Raw genomic sequence first — 24,341 nt, forward strand, 5'->3', positions numbered from 1 at the left:
ATATTTTGCCAAGTATGATTTTAGTTTTCATGTAGTTGTTGTGTCTGAAAATCGCTGCAGACACGACTGCAGGTGCACACCATGCCCTCCATGTGCTATGCCGCACAGAGTGCACTGGAAACAGTGCAGTCTCCGCACACACACTCTGCCTTCTCGAGTCAGCTCTCACAGAATTGTTACACTCCATATCCTCATTGTGAGTCCTAATCATGATGCAGGCTGAGCTCACGTAACGAGACTTCAATAAATAAATAGTGTTCACGTATCAAACTACCATTTTCAAATGATATTCCAGGCTGAGGGATACCACTGATTGGGGCGCATAATTTGGGCACGTGAAGCAATCAGTCTGATCGCTGTAAACATAGAAATACTGGCACCCGTGCGATATGCTGATGGATGCAGGGACTTTCACTGTCCTCACACTGCTGAAGGACGACATGAATGGAAGAATTAATAAGTGTTTTCCAGCCTCCACCTCAGACACATACAACTTGTTTTCTGTGCCAAAAATATGCACTTTCTTCGTCTTCCTCTCGGTTGTGGTGATTCACTGTTGACTGTAGACACCCATTGATGAGAAGGCTGATAATACACAGGATTCCACCTGTGACACTAACAGCAGATTAGCGCCAAGTATGACATATTCCTCGCCAAAAGAAACATGACAGTCATGTTACATAACCTGATAACATATACTGTAATAGATGTATCTTGTGCTTAGAGTGCAGAGAGAAATTAAAACTCCGCTGGAGGAACATGATTTGCATCTTATTCAGGGCGTGAGTAGTCGTGCACTTCAGCCTCTTGTGGTCAAAATGAGTATTACAGAAAGAAACACTTAGAAAAATGAGTGCTAATTTCTTCTTGAAAAAAAAAATAAATGACTGGGTTTCACACACACAGAAAAAAAAATCTGGTAATGAAAAAAACATTTTTTCACCTGACTGGACATATGAAAAAAAAAATGTAGTGAAAAATAAATTTTCTTATTCTCATTTTTTTGTGAACTAAATTTTTTCCACTTAGCTCGACACATGAAAAAGAAAAAAATTGAACTTGGAGCACCAGAAGTAAAACGTCTCACTCGCCCCTCAGGGCTTCCGTACTTATCAGAGTTTAAGCTGACATTAACGGCTCCGTCCTGCTCTTTATTGGATGTGGGGAAGTCCAACAGTCCTAATTGTAAAAATGAGACATGTTTGGAATTTCAAACAGTAAAGCATTCATCTAACCACTTTCTAGCTTTTACTAGGTTTCGACAGTAAGAATCTCAACAGCAACATGAAACATTAAGTCAGATGCTTACGTGTTGCCTGGACATGTACTGTAGCTTAAACCTCTGACTTTTAGCATTAATGTCTTGTATGAAGCCATTAAGTGCATTTTTAATACCCTTTTATCCTTGTTTTAAAATGAGTCAACTGGGAAACCTTTCCAACCTATCTAGCGATAATATAAATGTGCTGGCTAGCTAACACTGATTACATTTGGAAGCTGTCATTTTATTTGCTAAAATCAAGGACCTATAGACCGAATCACCATGATGTCACGCTAACAACAATAATCACTTCAGGTAGACGTAAATTAAATTAGCAAACTTGTAACCGTATGTAATGTTTAAAGATAAATGGTAACACAAGGTGGTCCAACCTGTCTATCTGACTTTTCTGCTGTGGTTATTTCATGCACTGTGTTACTTTGCAAATCAAAGATGCTAGCAAAGTGTCAAGTGGGTTGTATAACAAGAAACTTTAATACAATATACATTTGGAAAAGCAGTGGTTGTTATGTCAGACTGTTGTGCCAGACTGTGAGTTGGCTGGATCTCAGTCTGATGCTTGGTGTGAAGCTCACCTGTCTCCAGCTATTGCCAGCATCAGAAGATATGAACATGCCAACGTTGTTGTAAGACAGCTCCGCTCCAATATTTCCTGCAGTGGAAATGGCAACAGAATATGTGACACAACAAAACTGCTGTGAGATCACACAAATAAAGGGCCATATGTGTTTCAAATACATGCTGCCAATCACTGCATGTCTGTAATTTATTCTTGAGTCTCTTGATTCATGTGAACAATACAGAGAAGACCCCAGGATAACTCCTATGGATGCCTGCATCGTTCAGGCAGCATAATTTGAGATGTGGGGATGGGAGATGGAGGAGGGGGTTGGTGTGTGCGTGTGTGTGTGTGTCTGCAGTGTTACAACACAATGCCTCCAAAGCTTTTTCCTGTGAGTGTGCAGGGAGTAAACTAGTTTCTTTTGTTGATCTGCTCCACTATCTTGGCCACGGCTCAGCAAATAGGCATGTGTTTGATCTGGATGGTGTTTGTCATGTTGGTGAGATGATCCCTGCACCAGCTGACGTCTTAAAAGGCGCAGCGGGCAAAGTGAATCTCAGTGCCAAAGCAAAGGCTCGGCCAGCAATACACACACACACACACACACACACACACACACACACACACACACAAGGACACACTGTGCAAGCATGGCAACAGAGATGTATGTTCAACATTCGCAAAACAGGCACATCTAAAGACAAACACTCGGGCATGAACATACACACACACACAGCAAAATCAGACTTTTTCTGCTGACACACACCACCGATGCTAACACATCTGTCTCATCTCATCTCATACATACATAATTGGCTGGGAGGTGTGTAATCAAAGCAGGTGGACATGTGATCTGCAACATGATTGCCTGTGGAAGAGGTGGAGAGTGTACCAATGTACCTTAAAGACAGATGCTAAAGTGTGAGGACATGGAGGGGTCACATCAGTGCTGCATTTGCTAGCCTAGCTGACTGGGAGGATCACAGGACATGTTCATCCGAAGTTGCGAACACATTGAGGCTAGAAATTTAGAATTTTTTAAGGTGCTAGCTAAGTTTTAAAATGAACTAACCCTATCAACAGAGTGTGAATAAGTAACAGCTCTGGCATCATATCCAAGGTGCCTATGTATTGTATTGCAGAAATATCCGCGAGAGGCAATAGTGAGTCACTGTAGCCCCAAGTCTGTCACAGGAGAAGAGGAAGAAGTCAAGCTGGCCAGAGGGAATGGCCACTGTGTTGAAGTTACAGTCTCAGTTAGTTCAGTAAGCAAAACGATGCAGACTTCTATCATCATCCCAAACAACAGCTCCCGCAAAGAAAACATGTCCGCGGTAGAGAAAAGAAGATACATAAAAAGAAGCACAACCAGAGTAATGTTATGACCCTGCTCAGATGTGGTGCTGTTAATTTCCCTCTCCTCACCTCAGTGAGTGCGTGTGTTTGTCTACTATTGGTGTGTGAAACAGGTTGGGCCTCCTGATTGGTCATCTCGAGGCGATTGCTCCCTCTGGATTGGATGAGAGAGATGACGACAGCTTTCTTAAACCTAATGACCTTCCACCTCCCTTCTCCTCTTCCACTTCCAAGACATACGCAGCATGTTGTTCTTTGTGTGTGTTAAGTGAATATGTGGGTAATAAGGAGCAAGTCTGTTGTTACATTTGTGAATTGTGAAGTAAGTTTTGATAAAGGAGTGGTTTGGTTTCTTTTTCTTTTGTTTATTGGTTAGAAGATTAGGTCAATTATTTGTCAGTTATTTACATTTTTGTTTTCTTTTTGCAAGGGAAGTCTAGGGCTGATTAGCACATTTATGTTTGTTGTTTTACTGCTACATTTGAACCTTGATTCTAATTGTGCTGCTGGCCTTTCATGGGAGTGGGAACAGTGGGGAGTCACAGCATGCAATGTCCTGGTTTCCCTACACAAGAGATGTAACAATAAATATTTGAAAAATACTTTTAAGTAACATTTGAGTAACACTGGCTGTTTACTGAAAGCTACCTTTAGTAACCAATGACAACACAATACTGTTAATGTGGCGTTGCAAAAGCTGAGATAAGTAAGCTATAATATAAACTAATACACAAATGCCACAAGTGAAGATCATAAGATGGCAGTGCTATTTGTACCGGTTTGGTAGAGTTTTGCATATTATGGCTCTGTAGTCAGCTATTAGTTGATTTTATTTGTAACAGATTATCCTAAATTGCGATTGTATGGACACACATGGACACAGTAGAGCAACTGAAAAAAATGTTGATTAGTTGACCACATTGGAACCACTTGGAATTACTATTATGAGATGAGTCAAGATTTGAAGTTTGGAAACTTTGCTGTATATTTTTGAGGACGTTACAAGCAGGGGTGTAGTGCTGTTTAAGTACCGGAGCGCACCCTAGACGTGTGTGTACGTACATGTGCTTGCGTGCAAGTCATGAGCGCTGGCATGCACACGCATGGTTACTTTATTTTTAAGAATTAATGTAGTGTCTGAGTGTTTCTTATACCTTCTGAGCTCTGAGTGACAGGACAGAATCAAATGCTTTCATTTAAGTATATTTGGGAAGGAGACAATGTAGAGATCTCATGTTCAGGATAACAACACATTAGTTCTGTAGTGTGCGTCAGAGAATAGCTAAAGGAAGAGGCCCACACCAAGGACTGAGGGATTCAGAGGTTCAATGTATACATTTCCATCTAAGGATAGGAAGAGGACTCAGGGTTGACTTAATATACACATTTCCATTTAAGTATATAGAGACTAACATCAACATAGTCACGCACACACCTCCATGTACACGTTTTCCCTTGAGAGAGAGATGTTATGCAGACCCATCCTTTTCTAATAGGATAGAAGGGCCCTTAGTTCCCCAAAAAAGAAACAATTAGAGAAACAGGCGGACCTGAGCGAAGAGACTCTAAAAAGACACACACACCAGAGAACGGGGGTGATTTTGGTTGATCTCCTAAGACTGAGGGTCTGAGAGGAGTTCTGATAGAGCAGAAGGCAAAGTATTTTGGGCATCACTTTGCCAAGATTTGAGAATACCAGGGAGTGGCCACACTCTGGTTCGGACGCTGGCTTGAAATCTGTTTCAATAAAGATTGTTCTATCCAATCAACCCCGCCTTGCCTCCGAAGAATCTCTTATCAACATACTACACGCCGACACCTTTCGAGGACGACAGCCCATACACTTCATTAACAATCAATTCACAAAGACTACCGGCATCTTATAAGGTGGAACATTTTCTTTCATGCAGGGCTGTAGCCAAGATTTTATAAATGCTGAGGTCATGCATAGGTCTAATAGAAAGTGCAGCATTAAAAAGGAATTAAAATAATGACCCAGAAGAGACTGGCTTCTCTTCTATGTTTCGTTCAAAATGGAAAGCCCCACCTCCTGAAAACAGGTGCAAACAGCCAAGGACTATTACAGACTGCACCATTTTCTCTCTTGTGTCAGAGGATTTGTTGTGGACCCTCAGGACTTTCTACACAGTGGAGATAACTAAAACCTATCAAATCAGTAAGAGTTACAGAGGGTCTGTTAATATGCATTATTTCTGCTGAGCTGCCAGTTAGCAACTTGAGCCAGTTAATGTTAATGCAGATGTTAGCTAGCTACTATTCACTAGTCAAACTAACATTAGCCCTTATATAGCTTTTAAAACCCTATATGTAACAAGTGCTTCATGAAATGTGTGCAAAAGATGTGCTGTTGCCAAAAAATTACTTCTTTTCTCTTGTTTTAATTCATGACTGCATTTGAAGGTAGTTGATAATTACTTAGACGGTCATGTTCAGTAAAATTCGCCCAGTTTTCTTTAAAGCTTCACTGAGCAGTTGGGAAGACAAAATCAATTTGAAAATAACATTTATTTTAGTTATTGTCTTTCAGTCATAATGACAAAAGTAGCTTAATTACCTAATCGCTGCTGTATGGTATTTTTATGTCTGTTATCATTATTATTATTATAATTATTATTTTTCAGATAAATGCTGAATTTGTGTATTTCCACCATCCACTGCATTCCAGATGTACAATCTCACAAGCTGCTGATATTCGACAAAGACGACAGAGCCAAAACAGTCAACACTCAAATGCCACATTTAGGTTGAAGGAGTTGTTGGTGCCTGTAATCATTCCTCTTTTCCACACTGGCTTCCTGTGCCCATAAGTCATTCTATTTTTATAGGTTTGCTGTCACTGTCAAAAAGATGATTTGGAACTAAAAACTTCAAATGAATTTTCTGACTTAGATTGTTGAAGCCTTGTATCAACGTTATCTTAATTTCACGAGGTCTGTGGATTTTTTCCTCCATGAGTGTCAGTGTGGTCATGTTACGAAGTCCTCACTACACAGACTGTATGGATAAGAAGCCTGTATATGGCCTGTGAGTGTGGTTCATGTATGTGCACATTCCTGACTCTATCTAGCTCTCATCCAGGGATCTATCGAGCAGCCCAAGTGGGGATACAGGTTATGAAAGACAATGATAGAAAAGAAAGACATGTTACATTTAACAACACTGACTGTTGGCATCTGAAAAAGCTTAAAGTACAAATTGAAATCCTTATATTGGTTATACATTGGTTGATGTGGCTGTAGGATGGAAACAGGACAGTTTGGTATGCACATTTAATGTTGTGATTATTTGCTGTTTTTCCAAGTTCTAGAAAAAAAGGATTATAACTGTTCCATCATTTTCAACGGGGAAACAGTGTTTAATGTTAAGAATGATCAAGGAAAATGTAATTGGGGAGCTCCAGTAGCTCAGTTGGTAGAGCATGTGCCCCATTTACAGAGGCTCTGTCCTCGCGGCAGCGGCAGCGGCCCAGGGTTGAAGTCTGACCTGTTTGCTGCGTGTCATCCCCCCTCTCTCTCTCATCCCCGTTTCCTGTCATCTCTGTAAGCTGTCCTATAAATAAGGCCAAAAAATTCATTTAAAAAAAAAGTTTATTTACTACTTTGACTCTACTTTGTTGTGGCCTGTTTTTCATGTTTTTTGTGCTCTGTGTTTCGGAGGCGCTGGGGGAGGCTGGGTGTGGTTTTCTGCAGGCCGGAGCTGTTGCTGCTTCACACACCTGCAGCACATTGGAGTAATCAGCGCCTCCTCTTATACCCTGGTCTCCCCTCTACACGCTGCCAGATTGTTATTGCCTGCTCTAGTTGGTACATGATCTACTCTGTGATCCCAGTGTTTTCTAGTGTCGTTAGTGTGTTAGTTTTTGCCTATGATCTAACTTTGCCTGTTTCTCCACTTCACTAGTGATTGGACAACTCTTGGATGAGCTCCCTGGCCAAACATCACCCGGCCGCCATCACCTCTGCCGCTCTGCACTCCCGGGAATCCCTGAGCATACAACCTGCACAACTGTGAGTTTTCTGCCAAAGTGAATGAACTGTGTGCAACCAATGTCCACTATTGAATTGAGTAAATCCAATGCATTATTTGTTTCAGTGTTGACTTTTTTGCCAACTACAGGGTTAAAAAGTAATTTAAAACTCAGCAGCCCCGGTGAAGTGAATCCACACAACAATTAAAAAGAAGTGATTGTAGGAGAAGGGGAAAAAAATGTAAAGAAAACTGGTTTATTTATTTTATGAGATCTGGAAAGAAGCAATGAGAAATTATCATAATGCAGTTAAAGAGCATCCTTTTTATTCTAATTTAATTTTATCAAACCATTCTAAGCCTAGATATTTATTTAAAATTTAGACTATCATAGCAGGTTCCCCTGGTGATATTATTGATGCCTCCCAAGAGGGAGTGAGTTATTTTAAATTTAAATGCGTTTGTTTTTTTACAAATACGGTAAATGACATAAGACAGACTGTAGGCACATCCTTACTTATTTTAGCACATTTGAATCTGAATTGTTGCCCAGCCTCTATATGAGCACTCCACCAAAGAGGTTTTTGACAGTTGGGCCCAGTATTTTATTAACAGCTCACTCTCTAATGGTCATTTTCCATCCATTTTTAAACATGCTGTGGTCCATCCCCTTTTAAAGAAACCCAACATTGATCCCATTGTTCTTTTCCAGCGCTCGCGGTCTCTGGCACACGCTCGCTGTCACACTCTGTGCCTTCTACTCGCTTGCCTTTGCTGAGTTTTGGCACTCTGGGGGCGGGCATTGAACAGACGGCCCTGCAACCCCCCCTCCTTTCTGATTGGTCACTTTAAACGCCTACTGTCTCCAGGTCAGAGCCAATCTGAGGCAGAGTAGGGCGGGTCAATGACATCAAATGTTGGATGGCACAATTTTTATTTTTGTTTATAACTGAATAACTCCAGATCAGAAATTATAATTTTCAACTAGCCACACCAACACACCAGCGTCATCAAAAGTACCCTTGGTCCCTTATCCATGAACATAAAAAAAAAGCAATACTGTCATACTCATACAAACTTACTCATGCACTCCACTCTGCACTCTAACTCGCCCAGAATGCAGCAGCTAGGCTTCTCAATGGTTTTAACAGACAACATCACATCACTCCTATTCTTGCTTCTCTTCACTGGCTCCCTGTCTGTTTTACGATTGAAGATTTGACTGATAACTTTTAAAGCTTGTCTGGGACTTGCCCCAAGTTACTGACCCCATATGAGTCCACTTGCAGCCTTAGAGCTTCGGATGAGACCCTTCTAGTTGTTCCAAAGTCAAGACTCAAAACTAAGGGTGTTCGTGCTTTTGCCGTCAGGGCCCCTCAACTTTGGAACAACCTACCTGAGGAGATGAGGCTCGCATAATCAGTAACTTCTTTTAAATAACTTCTTAAAACCACCTTTTTATAGACTTGCTTTTATGTGAAGTCATCCTTTTTAACTGAATTTTCTATGTGATAATTTGCTATTATCTGTTTTTTAAATCCTCCCTTGTGATGTCTTTTTCCTTTTTTTTTTTTTTTTTCTTACCGCCCTTTACCGCTTTTATTTCCTATCTTTAATCTATTTATTGTCCTTTATTCCTCTTACTGCTCGTAATCTTTTATCTGTTCTTAATTACTTTTGATTTGATGTCATCTTCTGATCGTCCTTTATTGTTTTCATTCTTTTATTTCTATTTTTGCATTTTCTGTGATTTTGCCTGTTTTTATCACTTGTATTCCTTTTACTTGTAATGACTCATATTGACTTTTTGTGTTTTAACATGTTGACTGTGTGAGTGTGTTCTGTAATGTCTTCCTGAGATAAAAGTCATAATTATGATTTTTGTATATCAATTTTAATCTCATAGTTTTGACTTTATATATTTTTTTTGTCATAACTTGAACTGATTTTTAAATATAACTTTTGAAACTCAAATTTATATTTCATAATTCTTAGTTCTATCCCGTAATAATGACTTTTTAAATCGCATAATCTCATGATTATGGCTTTTTCTCTCATTATGCTTTGCCATGGAAATATTTTTTTCATCAAGCTTAGTCTTCATCGTATCCTTTTCTTTAACTGGCAGAAATGGGCTTCCATATTTATCACCATGACCTTGTCCAAAGCCTGGCACAGGACACTTTTGGAGGAGGTGATGACAGACAGCCTGACTGCAACAAGGTAGGCTGATAGTTTATTCAAAGCTGCTGCTGTGCACTTTTGTCATAATTGTCCCACTGAATATTTTTGCCACTGAAAATGTCAGAGCAGAAACTGACTGCCTCTGTGCTCAAAGCCTGAACATGTCATGTTTTAAATGAATATATGTCAATAATTTATTGATTCAGGTCCTAAACACAGTTGCTGCCTCTGGTCCTGTGCTATGACTCTTAGTGACTTGTTTTGAGTGTGTAGGTCGGTGGAATGCAGCCCAAACACAGAGTGAATGACAGGACGATACTGTACGTGTCCAAGTCGTTGCGCATAATGTGGTGAGTTGCGCATGCAGAGCTGTTCAGCTTTGCTGATGAGACGATGTTAACCTTTGTTAAAAATATGCCATAAAAATAAGTAGTTTCAGCAAGTCATCACTTTAATATTTGAATATTCAACCAGATTATGCAAATTGCCAGGCACGATATGACAAGTAGGTCTAAAGTGGCTGAAGATCTCACGTATTTGAACTTATTTGTAATTACTACTACTACTACGTATACATACGTAGTAGTATTAGTAATTATTTCAGTCTTTACAACTTTACCACTTTGCAACAATGAATTTGCCTACACATGAATGAAACATAGTCGCGGTCAAAAGTTTACATCCACTTGTAAAGAACATGTATATCATGGCAGTCTTCAGTTCCAATGATTTCTACTGCTCTCATTTTTCTGTGATGGAATGAGTGGAACACAAACTACTTTGTCACAAAAAAAAGTCATGAGGTTTGGTTCAATAATGAATTTTATTATAGGTCTTCTGAAAATGTGACCATATCTGTTGGGTCAAATATACATACAGTAATTCTAATATTTGGTTAAATGTCTCTTGGCCATTTTCACCTCAATTAGGCGCTTTTTTGAAAGCCATCCAGTAGTTTCTGGTAGTCCTCTGGCTAACCACTCCTCTTGACAGAATCAGTGAAGTTGCTGCTCATTGTGATCAAACAACTCAGTTTTTGTTTCATCTGACCAGAGTTTTCCTCCAGAAGGTGTTTTCTTTGTCCATGTGATCAGCAGCAAACTTCAGTCGAGCTTTAAGGTGCCATGTCTGGATCAAGAGCGTCTTTCTTGCACGGCAGCCTCTCAGCTCATGTTGATGTAAAACACACGTGACTGTGGACACTGACACCTGTCTTCCAGCAGCTTCTAATTCATTGCAGACTTGCTTTTTGGTGGTTTTTGGTTGACTGACTCTTGACCATCCTGACCAGTTTTCTCTCAGCAGCAGGTGATGGTTTGTGTTTTCTTCCTGATGGTGGCAGTGACACAGTTGATCTTGGGACCTATAGCCACTTTAAAATGGCTCCAAGTGACTTTCCTGACTTGTTAAAATCAATAATGTGTTCTTTCAGATCAATGCTGAGCTCCTTCGACTTTCCCGTTGTAGTGTTTGTGGCTGAATCTAATGTGTGTATGAAACAAGCCCCATTAAAATGGGCCCAGTCAGAAGCCATCAGCTGTTATCAATCATAATCAGTCAGAAGAAGTTAAGAGGCCATGCTACAAAGCAAATTTGATTTTATTATAATCACCAAAATTGATCGTTCAAGTTGCTGTGTGTATATTTTTGATCCAGCAGATTTGGTCACATTTTCAGAAGACCCATGATAAATGTAGTATTGGACCAAACTTCATGAGAGTTTTTGTGACAAAGTAGTTTGTGTTCCACTCATTCCATCACAGAAAAATGAGAGCTGTAGAAATCATTGGAGGTGAAGACATTTTCTTTACAAGTGTATATGTAAACTTTTCACCCCGACTGCATATAAGGATTTGAACTGAACATTGGGAAGGGTTGACATACTACCCCCTATTTGTTTGGAGCAGGTGGCTGGGAATTACAAAATGCTTCTTTAATGGACAATTATTTATCTTTTGTTGGGTCTTTTGTCTTACCTGTGGCAACTATTATCCCTGGTGCAGAGCTCTTGGTGGAGATTGTTCCTGACAAGTAAGGGTTCTCTGACGTTTGCAGTTGAAGATGGAGTGAACAGAATGGCTACAAAGGAAAAACAAAACGTCAGTTTTAGTTAAAGAAAGGAAATTGGATGATCATTCATTAAGCTAGGAAGCCTCAGACCAACCTATCACATTGCTGTATATTTTTTATTTTTTATTTGACAGGGATGATGTAGTTTAACATAGTTCCAATACAGAGAATGTAACTGAGTTTATAGCTATTCAGATATTTTCCCTAGTGCTTGTCCCTTTTTACACGTAAGACATAAAACATCCAGCTTTCAATCTTCAGTATCATAAAATCACAATACAATAACATACACACACCACACTACATCAACACACATTACAATACATCAACACACATTACCTACATCAAAGTGCAATAAACTAAAAATGGGTACAGCTTTGGTTTACTTTTAGCCAGCTCTAAACCCTTTGTTGTACCAGATTTTATATCTGAAATGAGTTTGATTTCAGTTGGTTGACAGCCTTTCATGGAGAGAGCTGATTGTCCAAATTTAGATCTACGATGTGCTAGTTTACAGTTGCCATTCACCATGCTCCGAGTTACTGTTACTGTCTTGTCTTTGGATATATCCTGAAAGAGGCTCTGGGGCTAGACTGTTGATACATTTCAAAATCAATTTGAGAAAACAGAAATGTGTACAGCTCTCAAAGCTAAGTAGATTGTATCTTTTTTAGCATCTTACAGTGATGCCATGGGACAGGCTTTTTAATTTGTTATTTTCAGAGCCTGATTATAAAGATGTAATGTGTCTGATTGTGGGCGGTGATGCTTGAGCCCAAAGTGTGATGTCATAGTTTTGCGACTGGTGTTGGTGTTGATCCAAAACAATCATTTCAACTTACGAAAGGGTGCCAAAAACCACCACTGAAGCAAGCTGTCGTGCCTGAGTGGGTTACATACAGGACTCTCACTCAGTAGACTGTGGTTTGTATCCCATTTGGAAACTATCATTTAACTGTCTACTTAATATTTTTTATACTCGGTTAACTTATTTTTTTCCGTTTCTTTTCAGTCTTCTGTCACTATTTGGTTAGCTTTAGACAAGAAAAATACTTGGTTGGGTTTGGGCAACACACATTACTTGTTTAGGAAAACATTTTGGTTAAATAAGACCCTTTCATAACGTTAAACACTCATTTGAATGGATAACTTCTCCCATTTGAGTATTTTTCTGGTCTTTTTCCCGCTTGTAAAGCTATGACTTTACAAATCACGTTTGGTCAGTTTCCTTGATGGCCCTGGAGCAACATCAATAATGTTCATTACTCATGTTCATTATGTTAATTAAGTTCTAGGAACAATACCAACACACCCAGTACTTAATTTGTAAATCTAAAGGTCCCGGAACACAAACAGGGTGCTGTACCGGCACGTCACGGGGAATGGAAAAGTCAGGGAACACACAATGGACAAAGCCTGGGAGCAGTTAATAAAACTAAAACTGTTACTAATCAGAGCATTCACAATAATCACTTTAAATCAACAAGACATGTTCTGTCGGTCTCTTTGTCTGATCAGTTGCCTCCAATCCATGTCAGTACTATGAACTGCATCACACACATCTTAAAATAACCATCCTCATTTAATCATTTCACAGCACAAATGCCCACTTACTTGTAGGGTTTACAGTGGTCATCATATTTAGATACTAAAGAGCATTAAACCCCATGCCAAATTAGCTCGCATTTTGTGTTCAAAACTAAAAGTATGATACAAATCAATCCTATTCTCAAAGTGAAATTTTGAAATTGACAGTTTGGCAGTGAGATTATCAATATGGAAATGATCATGTCAGAATGAAATTTGCAGAACAAAAAAAAACCCATGAAAAATCAAGCCAGATTCATTAGTCTACCAAAGAGAACTGGCTGTGCCTTGATAAGTTTTGCTAATTGCATTTAATCTGTCATTAATACAAAGAGCGAAGGAATTTGCATTAAAGTATGAAGCCAAGTCTCCAGGGCATGCACACAACAGAAGACAATTACATTTGTTCACAGAGCAGAAAAAAAAAGTGTCTGCTTTCATCTTCGCAGCAGACAGCGTGTCACTGGTGTAAGGACATCAAGGGCAGTGGGACTGAACAGGGTAATCAAAAGGAATCTACAGCAGTAATTAAAATGTCACATGAATGCACAATCACAGGGAACCTGTAAGCTCCACCACACGGCACAGAAATCACCTCTTAAACAGCTTGAAGTCCCCCTAATGTCTCCAACATGATTCCTCCTAACAGTCATCCTGTTAGTTTTAGTTGCAGGGAGGCTGTCTAATGAGGAACGAGACACGTCAACACATAGTCTATCTGGTGCTGCCAGTGTCGCACCTTATCTTCCTTATTAACCTTATTTTTTAAGCACAATATGCAATTTCCAGTGTTTAATATTGAAAAACACTAATATGAGGTTTAGCCACGGTATTGCAGTAATTGGCGAAATTAAACTATTATACAATTTATTTTATTAGCCTGTTTATCAGCTTGTTTCTGCTGTGCAGCTTTTCAACTGAAAGGTGGGTTATTGCACTGCCGATTCACTTTAACAGGCATCGTAAGGCAATCATAAAGAACATTTTTGCAAGTTGTAACTACTGTTATTGACGGTTAATAAATTATTTGGTAAGGCTTTTAAGATCAGATATAAGACATTTTTCATTTGCTGTGACAAATGAAGTGAAGAATGTTTAAGAGTGGAATTTGTCTATATGCCCTGTGGTTTCCAGATGACCAGTGGATGAAGGCCTCTGATGGATCTAAAGAGTCAGCAGTGTGCTTGTGGCTGAAAGCTTGCATGTTTTGAATTCCAAACAGGTGGAGTAGGTCTGGGTGGAGAAAAGGGCAGCATTTGTCCTGTTCTCGTTTCTATCACTGAGGTGCCCTTAATCAAGACCCTTAACCCCAACTGCAGATTAGACTGCATTTACTGGGCAGCCTCCAGGAGTGTGTAACTGCACCTGTGTAAGTGTCAACAAGAGACTTTACCAACCACTTGACTAGTTATGTCGCCGACTGCTAAAGCCACTATTTGCCGCTGAGGGGTACCAGTAGACTACTCATAGACAGGGCTCCAGACTAACTTTTTCTCACCACTGTCCCAGAACACTCCCGAAGAAACTACTTTTCATTGTCTTGAATGAATGTAAAGCTTCTCAAAACCAACTTGTTGATTCTTAACTTTGTAATTATTATCTATAGTTGTTAGTTAAAAGTATCAGTATTCAGAGTACTTTACTCAGCTGAGGCATTTATTTACTGTAACCTGTCAGATTGTCACCTTGAACTGCAGTTTATTGTTTAATGTTTTTTAAGTTCCTGTAGGAACAGAAAATTCCCAGTTGTGCTGTGTGTTTAGCTGTTAGCTCATTTAGCTCCATTAACTGTAAGCTATTAGCTCCATACCTGTCAGCTTCATTAGCCAAACACACCACAGGACTTGGCTGCTAACAGTGTAATTCTAGCTGTCCTCCTGCTTATTTGTTGTTCACAATGTAGCATTATCAGTGTTTAAAAAAAAAAAAAAAAAAAAAAAGCTTCCCGCATCTATTGTGAGTATATTGCAGCTTTTCAGATTTTAACCCAGGCGTATATTTCATGGGTGTCGTACTGAGTAGGCAGCCAGTGACCGTAACTAGCACTGTGGAAAGAGAGATAGGCCTAACTATAGTAACAGCATATAAGACAGGGTCCATTGTAGTCAGCTCAGTTCAATTGGGTTAGGGGTTAGGGGCACGCCACTTCATGCACGTTTTCACTATGAATGTGTTTGAATATGAAGGGAGTTAAAACTTAACTTGCCACTTGGTTTATTTTATTAGTTTTTAAGTTGATCTTAAAACTAATATATTTTTCCGAACTTTTTGTCAGGGAGAAGCTTTTAAAAACAAACGCATAAACAAACAATAAAAAAATTACTTATTAAAATCTGGAAACCTATATATATATATATATATATATATATATATATATTTTTTTTTTTTTAATAGCTTGAAAGATCTATACTTCACTTATCAAGCACTATTAAAGCCATTAGTTATAACATATAAAGAGTGCTATTTTACAAAGCCAAACATTTTATTCTGAATTAAATGGTCACATGACATACTTCCATCTCTTTCTAAACATAAGCAGAAGAGGCTTTAGAGCTAAATTAATGTACAGTATCTCACCAGTATGCAGTGGATGTCGTTTCCATCCAGGTCAGCAGCAGGAGCCTGCAGGAGCCTCCAGTCCCGGCCTTTATTGTAGGTGATGTAAGTCTTGACCTGGTTGTCTTGCCTCATGTTAGCGATCAACATGCCTTTAATTCCTGCCACCTGATGGACACAGACACATAAACATGTTGAATCTCAACTTTACCCTCCTACTGCAAACCAGCAGAGAACATTTTATATGTATCCCTCCCAGTTAAGTTTAGTTTTCTATTGCAGATGAAGAGCATACCCAGTACTCTCATCCGAAAAGGGCATTTTGTGTATTGAGCCGACACTCTTCACAACACAGTTGAATGTAAATGGTGTGCTTATCCTTCCTAGCTGTGCCTGACAGTCTGGCAGACACCATCAGCAGAGTCGGCTGCATTTTCTTATACGGTGCTAAGTGCTATCTATAATTATATCCTTACACGTCTCAGCAAACCAGACAGCACAACATGATGACCGTTGAGAAGTGACACCTTGTCTGTTTTCACACAATCGATCTGAATCTGCCCCACACACAAAAATGTAAAAACACACTCATACAGACACAAACTTCTCTTCCCAAATCCTCTCTGCTAGCTGTCTCTCAGGGATTAGACATATCCCTCAACTGAACCAAAGCATGATGTGCAATGGAAGGGACAGAGGCCCTCCAAATGGTTGCCACAGTAAGGGACTCCAGTTGAATGTCTTTCCCTCCCCGAAGGGCCTTGTCTGTGTAAGTGGCACTAATAGGCAGTGCATCTGACATTGTCATAGAAACATGGCGCTCGGGATGGATGCAGCTAATGAGGGTCCTCCGTCCCCATCCAACCCAGCCTGTCAATCACTGCAGTAATTTTTCATTGCCTCCGCCTCCTCTATCACCTACACACACAAACACACACACACCTGCATGCAAACAAGAACCATGCGTCCCCAGCAGCATACATTCCTCTCTATCCTTCACTCACACCACCCACACTCTACTCTCTTGACGACAAAATGAGGGATGCAGACATGCATTTTTTTTTCGGTTGCGGCATTAAAGGAATCCTACAGCATTCTGGGAAATTAGCTTATTTGCCATATTTTAAAGCAGTTTTGCCATTTTCTGAATGGCAAATGAGTAGAAATGAAAAAAGAATAGGGCATGGAGATTGTGCTGCAGCATCTGTTCAAAGACATCGAGCACACAGCTGGTTTCTTATGTCTGCTAGCATTAGCATTAGAGATTAAGAATGGCAAATTAAAAAATGTTAAGAAAAAAACGTTTTCAGTTATTCAATTGTTTTTCCCTCTCATAAACTTACTATGACATTGGAACAGCATAGAGAAATTATGAGAAAAGTATAAATGCATACAACTTAAACAGAATGAGATGAATCAATCAAATAAAAAAATATGGGCCTTATCATATTTAGCAATATATAGAGAGAATAACAAATAGAAATATGTGAACATAAGTGTGTCATATGTGAAGGTTTCCATCAGAGAAGGCGAGGGCATCCCAAGGCTTGCTGATTAAGAGACCCTGACTGTGACTCCACACTGAGTTACACTCCGTCGCGGGGTGGGAGGATGTAGGGATTGGATTGGAATTGGGCCTTTATTTGGCCCTGAATTCTGTTCTCTAAGTCCTATTATCATACAATACAGAAGCCTCAAATAACACAAACACTGGGTGACTTGGTCAGCATTTACTGCACATGGAACCTCTGCATGACCCAATTTTTGCATTTCAGACAAATTCTAATCAGTGCATTGTCCCCAAAACAAAGTCCTGTGCAGTTATTAAATATAATTGTAGAGCTGCAACTTATGATTATAGTCAGTTCAATTGATCTTTCAGTTCCTTTCTACAATATTTGTTTCAGCTTTAGAAATGCAACCCCTAGCTGACATCTTCAATTCGCTTTTGTTGAACCAACAGTCCATTATCCAAAGATAATGATGATAAGATATAAAACAGATTTAAGGAGTAGAAACCAAACACTGTTTGGGGTTTTCAAAGCGTACATTTGGAGTCTTGTTGGTGTCTACCAAGCCCCCTGGAAGAGCACCAGGCTTTGAGGCCAGTTTGCGTAGTGGCCAAATCGTGTAATTACATCATCACGTGACGCACTGCCACCCAAAAAGACTTTTTGCCATAGGCTTACTTAGTGAAACAAGCATCTGTAAAACTGTGGATACATTTTTCTGAGCGTTACCCCCACGAAAAGACTTGCTTCACTGTCAGAATTTGAGCCTTTCCATCCAATAAACTATGGAAAGTCGAGAAAAGCCGCATGATTAAATTATCTTATTCAAGTTAGTCGGGCACTAAACCAGAGGTTAGCCAGCTCGGCCAGTGGACGTCACTAGTGTGCACACTCTATGGGCCGTACAACACGGAAAATCCAGGTATTTTCATACCCGGGAAGTCAAGCTTTTTTTTTTTGCTTCAAAATGGCCGTTGAGCAGCTTTCATAGGAATGAACAGGGCTCCACCTCCAAGGCTGTGTCCACATGTAATATAACGTCATTGATGTCTACCTGATGAATACAAGTCCAATATTACCTTCCTTTTAGTACCCTGTTTTGGTCTCAATCACATTCAAAAGGAAATATCTGACTCTTTAAAGTGCAGAGGTAACTGTACACCCAAATTCTGCTAGCTCCCTTCAAGGATATCTAAAAAATGCATCAGAGGACTGCACAGGACAACTGTAGGGGACCTGGCCTCGTGGCTATGTAGCGGGAGGTAAGGAGACACTGACCAGAGAGACTGACAGCCTGACCACTGCTCTGTGTGCAGGAACAGCCAGTTGTCAGAGCTAACCAGCCATGAGCAGCTGCTGTCTGACTCTCCATAGCCACACTGGAAACAGAGTCTGCTGGAGCTTTGTCATTCAGCAGAAGAACATTCATGGCCCTTTGTAAAAGTTTCTGTGTGGTACCTTTGTCATAGTTGAATTAGCAGCTTAGAGAGGCCGAGAGGCTCCCCGATGTGTGTATGTCTGTGAGGGAGTGTCAATAGGTAGCTGTGCTTCATGGGATCATCAAGAGAAAGGATCCAGTCCAGTGGTGCCTCTACAGCCGTCAAAAGCAAAAGTCTGAGCTGTTGCACCAAAAATGGGGGGAAAAAACAAACAAAACGTAGAGTGTGAGCAAAAAATAGCCTAACCTCTTTGTTTTACTTCATTATGATAATACTAGGTGTTCTCTCACACGTGAGTGAGACATGAGGTAGTTAGGTACGGTTAGCGATGACAGCGATTTTCATAGTACTCAGCCTGGTCTTCAGCAGCTTGCTAACTGAGTAGCTCTAAGCACAGAGCCCCTGACCCAAAGAACGAGTGAGTAACAGTGGTAGTGACAGATTGTTGTTCAGCCCCTAACAAAGCCATTAAAAAGAGCCACTGTGGGAGTAGAACACTCCTGTAGCCGCTAACGTTAGCATGAAGCACACAGCCCCTGAGCTGAAAAGAGCTGCGGTGGCAGCGACAGCCTTCTTCTGCAGTTAATGTTAGCATAGCACACCCGGAGTAATTGTCACATGGGGTAGCTTTAGTGCACTGATGTACGTTTGTGACAACTGTTTACATGATTGTGGCATTTGGGCATTTAACCAAGTTATTTGTTTATGTATCTATTAGTCTAAAATACTTGTTGAACGTAGCAAACTAGCCGCTAATACATCTACAAACTGGCAATTGAGGGCTACAGGGCAGTCTTGGCCAGGCAGGGCTGAGTGGCTCTGGTGGGAGGACTTTAGGGAGGAGGTGGGATCTTTTTGGTTGGATACTTGCAAAATTTAGCTTGCTTTTGTTGGTTCCACAAGCCTTACCAACCCTGGCATTGGGACTTCTGTACTTAGCTGTACTGTACTTTATGAAATTAATATAAAAAAAACCCTACAACTATACATCAGCATTGGCTTTGCAAGGTTCAGGATGATTTAAAACAGTAGATTCTGAAATCATCTAAAGAGCAGCTGTAGCTCAGGAGGTAGCGCGGGTCGTCCAGCAATTGGAAGCTTGCTGGTTCGAAACCCGACTCCCCCAGCTGCATGTCGAAGTATCCTTGAGCAAGATACTGAACCCCAAATTGCTCTGAATAAGCAGTTGGCACCTTGCAAGTGTTGTAAAGCGATTTGAGCAGTCAGGAAAAGTATTCGTAACCATAAAGTTTAAGTTGGTAAGAAGTGAAATATCAATTTGTCAATTTGCTATTCAGCTTTCATTTCCATGTACCATTTTAATCATTTAGTGTAGGCAACTAATTTCATCATATCAAATTTAAAGCGTACACATGCTCACAAATAAACATGCTGCCAACTGTTACAGTAGGCTTGTAAAATAGGCCAGTGTCTTATAGCGTAGAGCTAAAGGTTTTTGCTCTTGTCTTTTCCAGTCACTTACGCCCTTTCGAAATGAATCCTCCACGCGACTCACTCTGGAGGTGCAGCCATGTGAAAAAGAAAACGGCAGTCTTGCAAACAGAATATTCCAGCCAAGAGTACTTATAATAGTGATGGTTTTGTTTTGCCAATATCTTTTGTGGCGTATTCAGAGACTGCATGCTTGGGACTGCAGTGTTTTTCTCCAAGATCATCATTTCCTAATAACGGCCCCTGTGGCAGCTCTGCTGTGGAGCTGACTGACGGCCCCGGTGGTGGTTCTGCTGTGGAGTTTACCAATGGCCTTGGTGGTGGCTTTCAGAGAGTTGATGGCCTTTGCGGCGACTCTGCTGTGGAATTACCTTGGCTAGCTATTCAAGAGCTGCTCCCAGCAGACAACCGCAAACACATTCTCTTGGCTACTGGCTGGAAGGCTCAGGCGGATATTGTCTAACAATTTGAGTTTTACTTTCTGTTTCTTTTTAAAGCCTTGAAGGGCAACATGTCACCATATATCAGCTCTTTAATAAACTGGTCACAGAGTCACTATTCAACACGCTTTAGTGTTTGTATAATGCTCCAAGTTCCCCCGGGTAAACACTCAATTTGGGAAAACTGCTTTCAGTTTCAGTGCTCCAAACACTTGGAACATTTTACAACGTACATTTAAACTTGATACAGTTATACCTATAGGTCAGTTTAAGACTTTGATTTCAAACTACTCAACATTTGAATGTAACTTTTTAACTATGTGCTGTCCTGTATGGTTGTCTGCCATTTATCTTTTATACACCTTAGTTTTATTTGTATTTTGTCATGTTCATTTATAAAGGTTGAATGAATGAACTTGAATTTTTTAGATGTCGCCAATTATCTATAGCTGCTTACTGTAGAACAGCTTGATAGCTAGCTAGCAAGGACCCCCCTGTCTCCCCACAAACTCTGTCTATGAAGCAAAGTCACCTAATGATAGCCCTCAGTGAGGCAAACATGCATAAAAGGAACACATTTATCATATATCATGGTTATTAGGCACTAATATTTCCCTATTGAACAGGTTATGAAAGGTTTACACCACCCCTCTCAATCTAATTTGAAAATCATTCAGATCAGGACAGATTGGATCAAAGTCTGCGGATTGAGGTGTTACATGAGGCATTTATCTTCTGATTGCTGTTAATCTAATTAGTAGAATTTAGGGTTCATCTAAATGCAGCTACTAAGCTAAATGACACAAAAAGAAGCTTAAAAGATTTACAGAGCTGGGGCTGACCAGAGTTGAAGGCATTTTCTGAATTATGGTCATTACAATTGATCCCGTTTATATAACAGATACTAATGTGATCCATTGTTAATATTAAACATATTGATTTGACATTTGTTGATTTGAGTGAAAGCCACTGTGAATTTACTTTAAAAACCGAGAAAGCTTTGCTTTAGATCTAAACAGACACCTAATTGAAATCTACATTGACAACTCAACCCCTAACCTCCATCTGAAAGCACTCTGCTTGCTGCTGTTGTGGTAGTGAGCAGCATTTCATTTAAGAGGTTGGTAAGGCATATATTAAGGTCCTCATTATTAGCTATAGTTAATAGGTAATAAGGCCCTTTACGTCCTTATAATGGGCTTACTGACATTGACAAGCCTGTTAAAAATGGCATGATAAACATGTTTTTTTGTTATACTGTAAGCTTTATAACAGTGTTTAAGTGCAAAAAAAGTGCATAATGAAGAGTTTATTAACCTTCACTTTAAATCTGGCAACTGCAAAACCATAATTACCGTTAATGAATACATGATCAATTACGTTTAAATCTTATCAAAGACTAGAAAAAGCATAGAAAAGGTTTAACAATGACAAATACTGTAAGCTAAACTCAATAAATGTGTTTGTAATATTAAAAACAATCATAAGAAACTTTTATGAATGTTCTTAGGCAGTTATAAACTGTTAATGTTCTTAGAAGTACTTAAAGTTGCCTTATAATCGTATAATAACAGTGTTTATTGTAGTTAATGATTGTTATTATCATTATTAACAATTTTATGTATAGTCTTATTAACGTCAAAAAGCACTTACTATATAACTCTTATTACAAGGACCTTGATATAAAGCGTTTAAAGAGAGAGGTTGATTTTCATGTTCTTTTTTTGTGAACTTAATGATCACATGAGACAAGAAAAGCCCGTGTCTGTTTCAAAATGTTCAACAGATTAAAACATGGCTGCAAATATGAATACATGCCAATATGAAAACACTTCTGTTCAGTGAAGATTGAGCATCTTTATTAAACAGCAGGGAGTCACCAATGATTTAAAGTGAAGCAATTAAGTGTTCTATGATATATTATATGGCTCATTTGTTGGATCACAGCTTTGTGGGTTTAAGTGTGCTGGCAGAAAAAAACATGACGGGCCACATCATCATGAGTATTTGTATTATTCTGACAATCTAATACTCTCCACTGATATCAATCCACTTCATGTCTTCAATCAATCATTCCGGGCTGTTTGTGGCAAGGTGTGAGAGAGATTAATGAGTTTTGGTGCAGTGAACCCAAGCCAATCAGAGTGATAATTGTCAGAGAGCCACCTGCTAAACCACCTCTTAGATTGAGGGGGAATATAGCGGGTGATATTGAGCCCTGATGTCGACAGAGAATTAGTTTGCACAACAAAAGCTCATGATTACAGAAATTGCCCTTATCCAATCTGATTGACAATAAAATAATCTGTCTAATTTGGAAAATAATTGGGCAATTTTCTGTGTGGAAGTAGGATAATTGATTTCAGACTGGATGATACAAAAAAAGAGGCCCTTTGGGAAGAAGCATGACTTCTAAGTGGAAGAAAAAAAAAACTTTCATATACTTTTCTGTTTCCCTTCTGGTGTGACTGGAGCTGCATCTTCTCTCTGGAACATTAGGTCTGTGAAGTGCAGTTTGTCAGGGTCCAACAACAATAAATGGGATGAGTCCACAGCATACATCTTCCCTTGTGTAATTGCTCTGATTTATCAGAGACAGCAGTGTATCATCTATCTCTTGTTCTGATCAAGAACGGACTTGTGACCGTGTGACAAATGTAATTAAAACGCCATCTCATGCTGCATGGCAGAATGCCTTAAGTACAGCTGCATAGTAATAGAAGCCGCACACACACACTCAGAGACACACACACACACCACATACGGTGAAGGAAAAGTAATGGCATTGTTAATTACCACACCACTGCCACTGCTGCTGGCCAATATCTCACTTCCTTCACTCTCTCAGTCACACCTGCCAGTGTAGGAGTGATAAACTGGGTGCAACAGGGAGTGGAGAAGAAGGGAATTCTTCTTTCCTGCTATGAATGCTAATGCAAACACATACAGTAGCTAGCCAGTGAGCTAACAAGGTCATTACAAGTCCAGAGGTGCATGGCAGTGAGCCCCATTAAGCATGTTCTTCATACTGTATATGTCTGCTGTCAGGAAGATGGACGACCACAACCTGTAATGCAAAACCATCCATATAAGACAAGTAACTGACACAGACTGCTACAGCCAGTCTGTGTATGTGTGTGAAAAGCAAACAATGCAAACTGACTATAGCCATTACCATGTGACAGAGCTGCACTGGTTGATATTTTTATGTTATGAGTAGATTAAATGACTACAGATGTTTCTCCTTTCAGATGACGCTATTGTCGCAGCATTAAAGGGGACTTTTATGTTATCCAGCTGATTTTGCATTAGCTGCGGTGCACACCGACATCCACCAGGTGGCACATGTGAGCAGACTACAGAGTTTCTCTCCCCTCCCTCTGGAACCAGACACTCTGTTTTATTTCCTTACTGACTCAGTCCGATCTACGGAGCCCCCGGAGAACTGGATGTGGAAATCGCACAGATTTTGCCCTCTTCTCATTAACCAGCACGGCACAGCTACTGACAGTCCTATCTTTCTACATGGAGTTTGCCTTCGATAGTGATCAATAAACATTAGAGATGATGACAACTCTGTTTGACTGTATATGAGCAAAATGCTCTTTTTAACTGGACCCAGTGTCACTGTGGTAACGCAGCAGCAAACAGGTCATATGAAAGGAGAAACATCTGTATGTGTAATGTGGAATGAGTAGCTAATAGTGTCAGGTCCACAGAGAATTATCATCTGACTCTGCAGTGTTTTTTTTAGCATCATTCAGCTCAGTGTTTTGGTTTCTAGGCTGTGACTTTACTGTTACAGTTTACTCTCGTCAAACAAATTTGCAGCTGTGTGAGGTTAGGGTTAGGCCAATATAAACACTTTCAAACTGATTTGATATGGGGCCATATCTGAGACTGGACAGTTAGTGC

The 24,341-nt window shown here is 39.8% G+C and overlaps 1 protein-coding gene and 1 long non-coding RNA gene across 2 annotated transcripts in view; one reads left to right on the plus strand and one right to left on the minus strand.

Annotated features, from left to right (window-relative positions):
• The window catches only part of sorcs3a (sortilin related VPS10 domain containing receptor 3a), a 288,150-nt gene that overhangs the window by 46,806 nt on the left and 217,003 nt on the right, over window positions 1-24,341 (minus strand). The window contains exons 11-13 of the mRNA XM_073476289.1: window positions 15,606-15,752; window positions 11,348-11,450; window positions 1,858-1,934 (exon numbers count right to left, since the gene is read on the minus strand). Coding sequence (XP_073332390.1) covers window positions 1,858-1,934; window positions 11,348-11,450; window positions 15,606-15,752 — 327 coding nt within the window. The remainder of the gene's footprint in view (window positions 1-1,857; window positions 1,935-11,347; window positions 11,451-15,605; window positions 15,753-24,341) is intronic.
• Window positions 7,139-24,341, plus strand: part of LOC141004650 (uncharacterized) — an 81,746-nt gene continuing 64,543 nt past the window's right edge. Inside the window, exons 1-3 of the long non-coding RNA XR_012179833.1 lie at window positions 7,139-7,228; window positions 9,316-9,410; window positions 9,645-9,721. This is a non-coding gene — a long non-coding RNA (uncharacterized lncRNA). The remainder of the gene's footprint in view (window positions 7,229-9,315; window positions 9,411-9,644; window positions 9,722-24,341) is intronic.

The sequence above is a fragment of the Pagrus major genome, chromosome 1 (genome assembly GCF_040436345.1).
Source record: "Pagrus major chromosome 1, Pma_NU_1.0".
Lineage (NCBI taxonomy): Eukaryota > Metazoa > Chordata > Actinopteri > Spariformes > Sparidae > Pagrus > Pagrus major.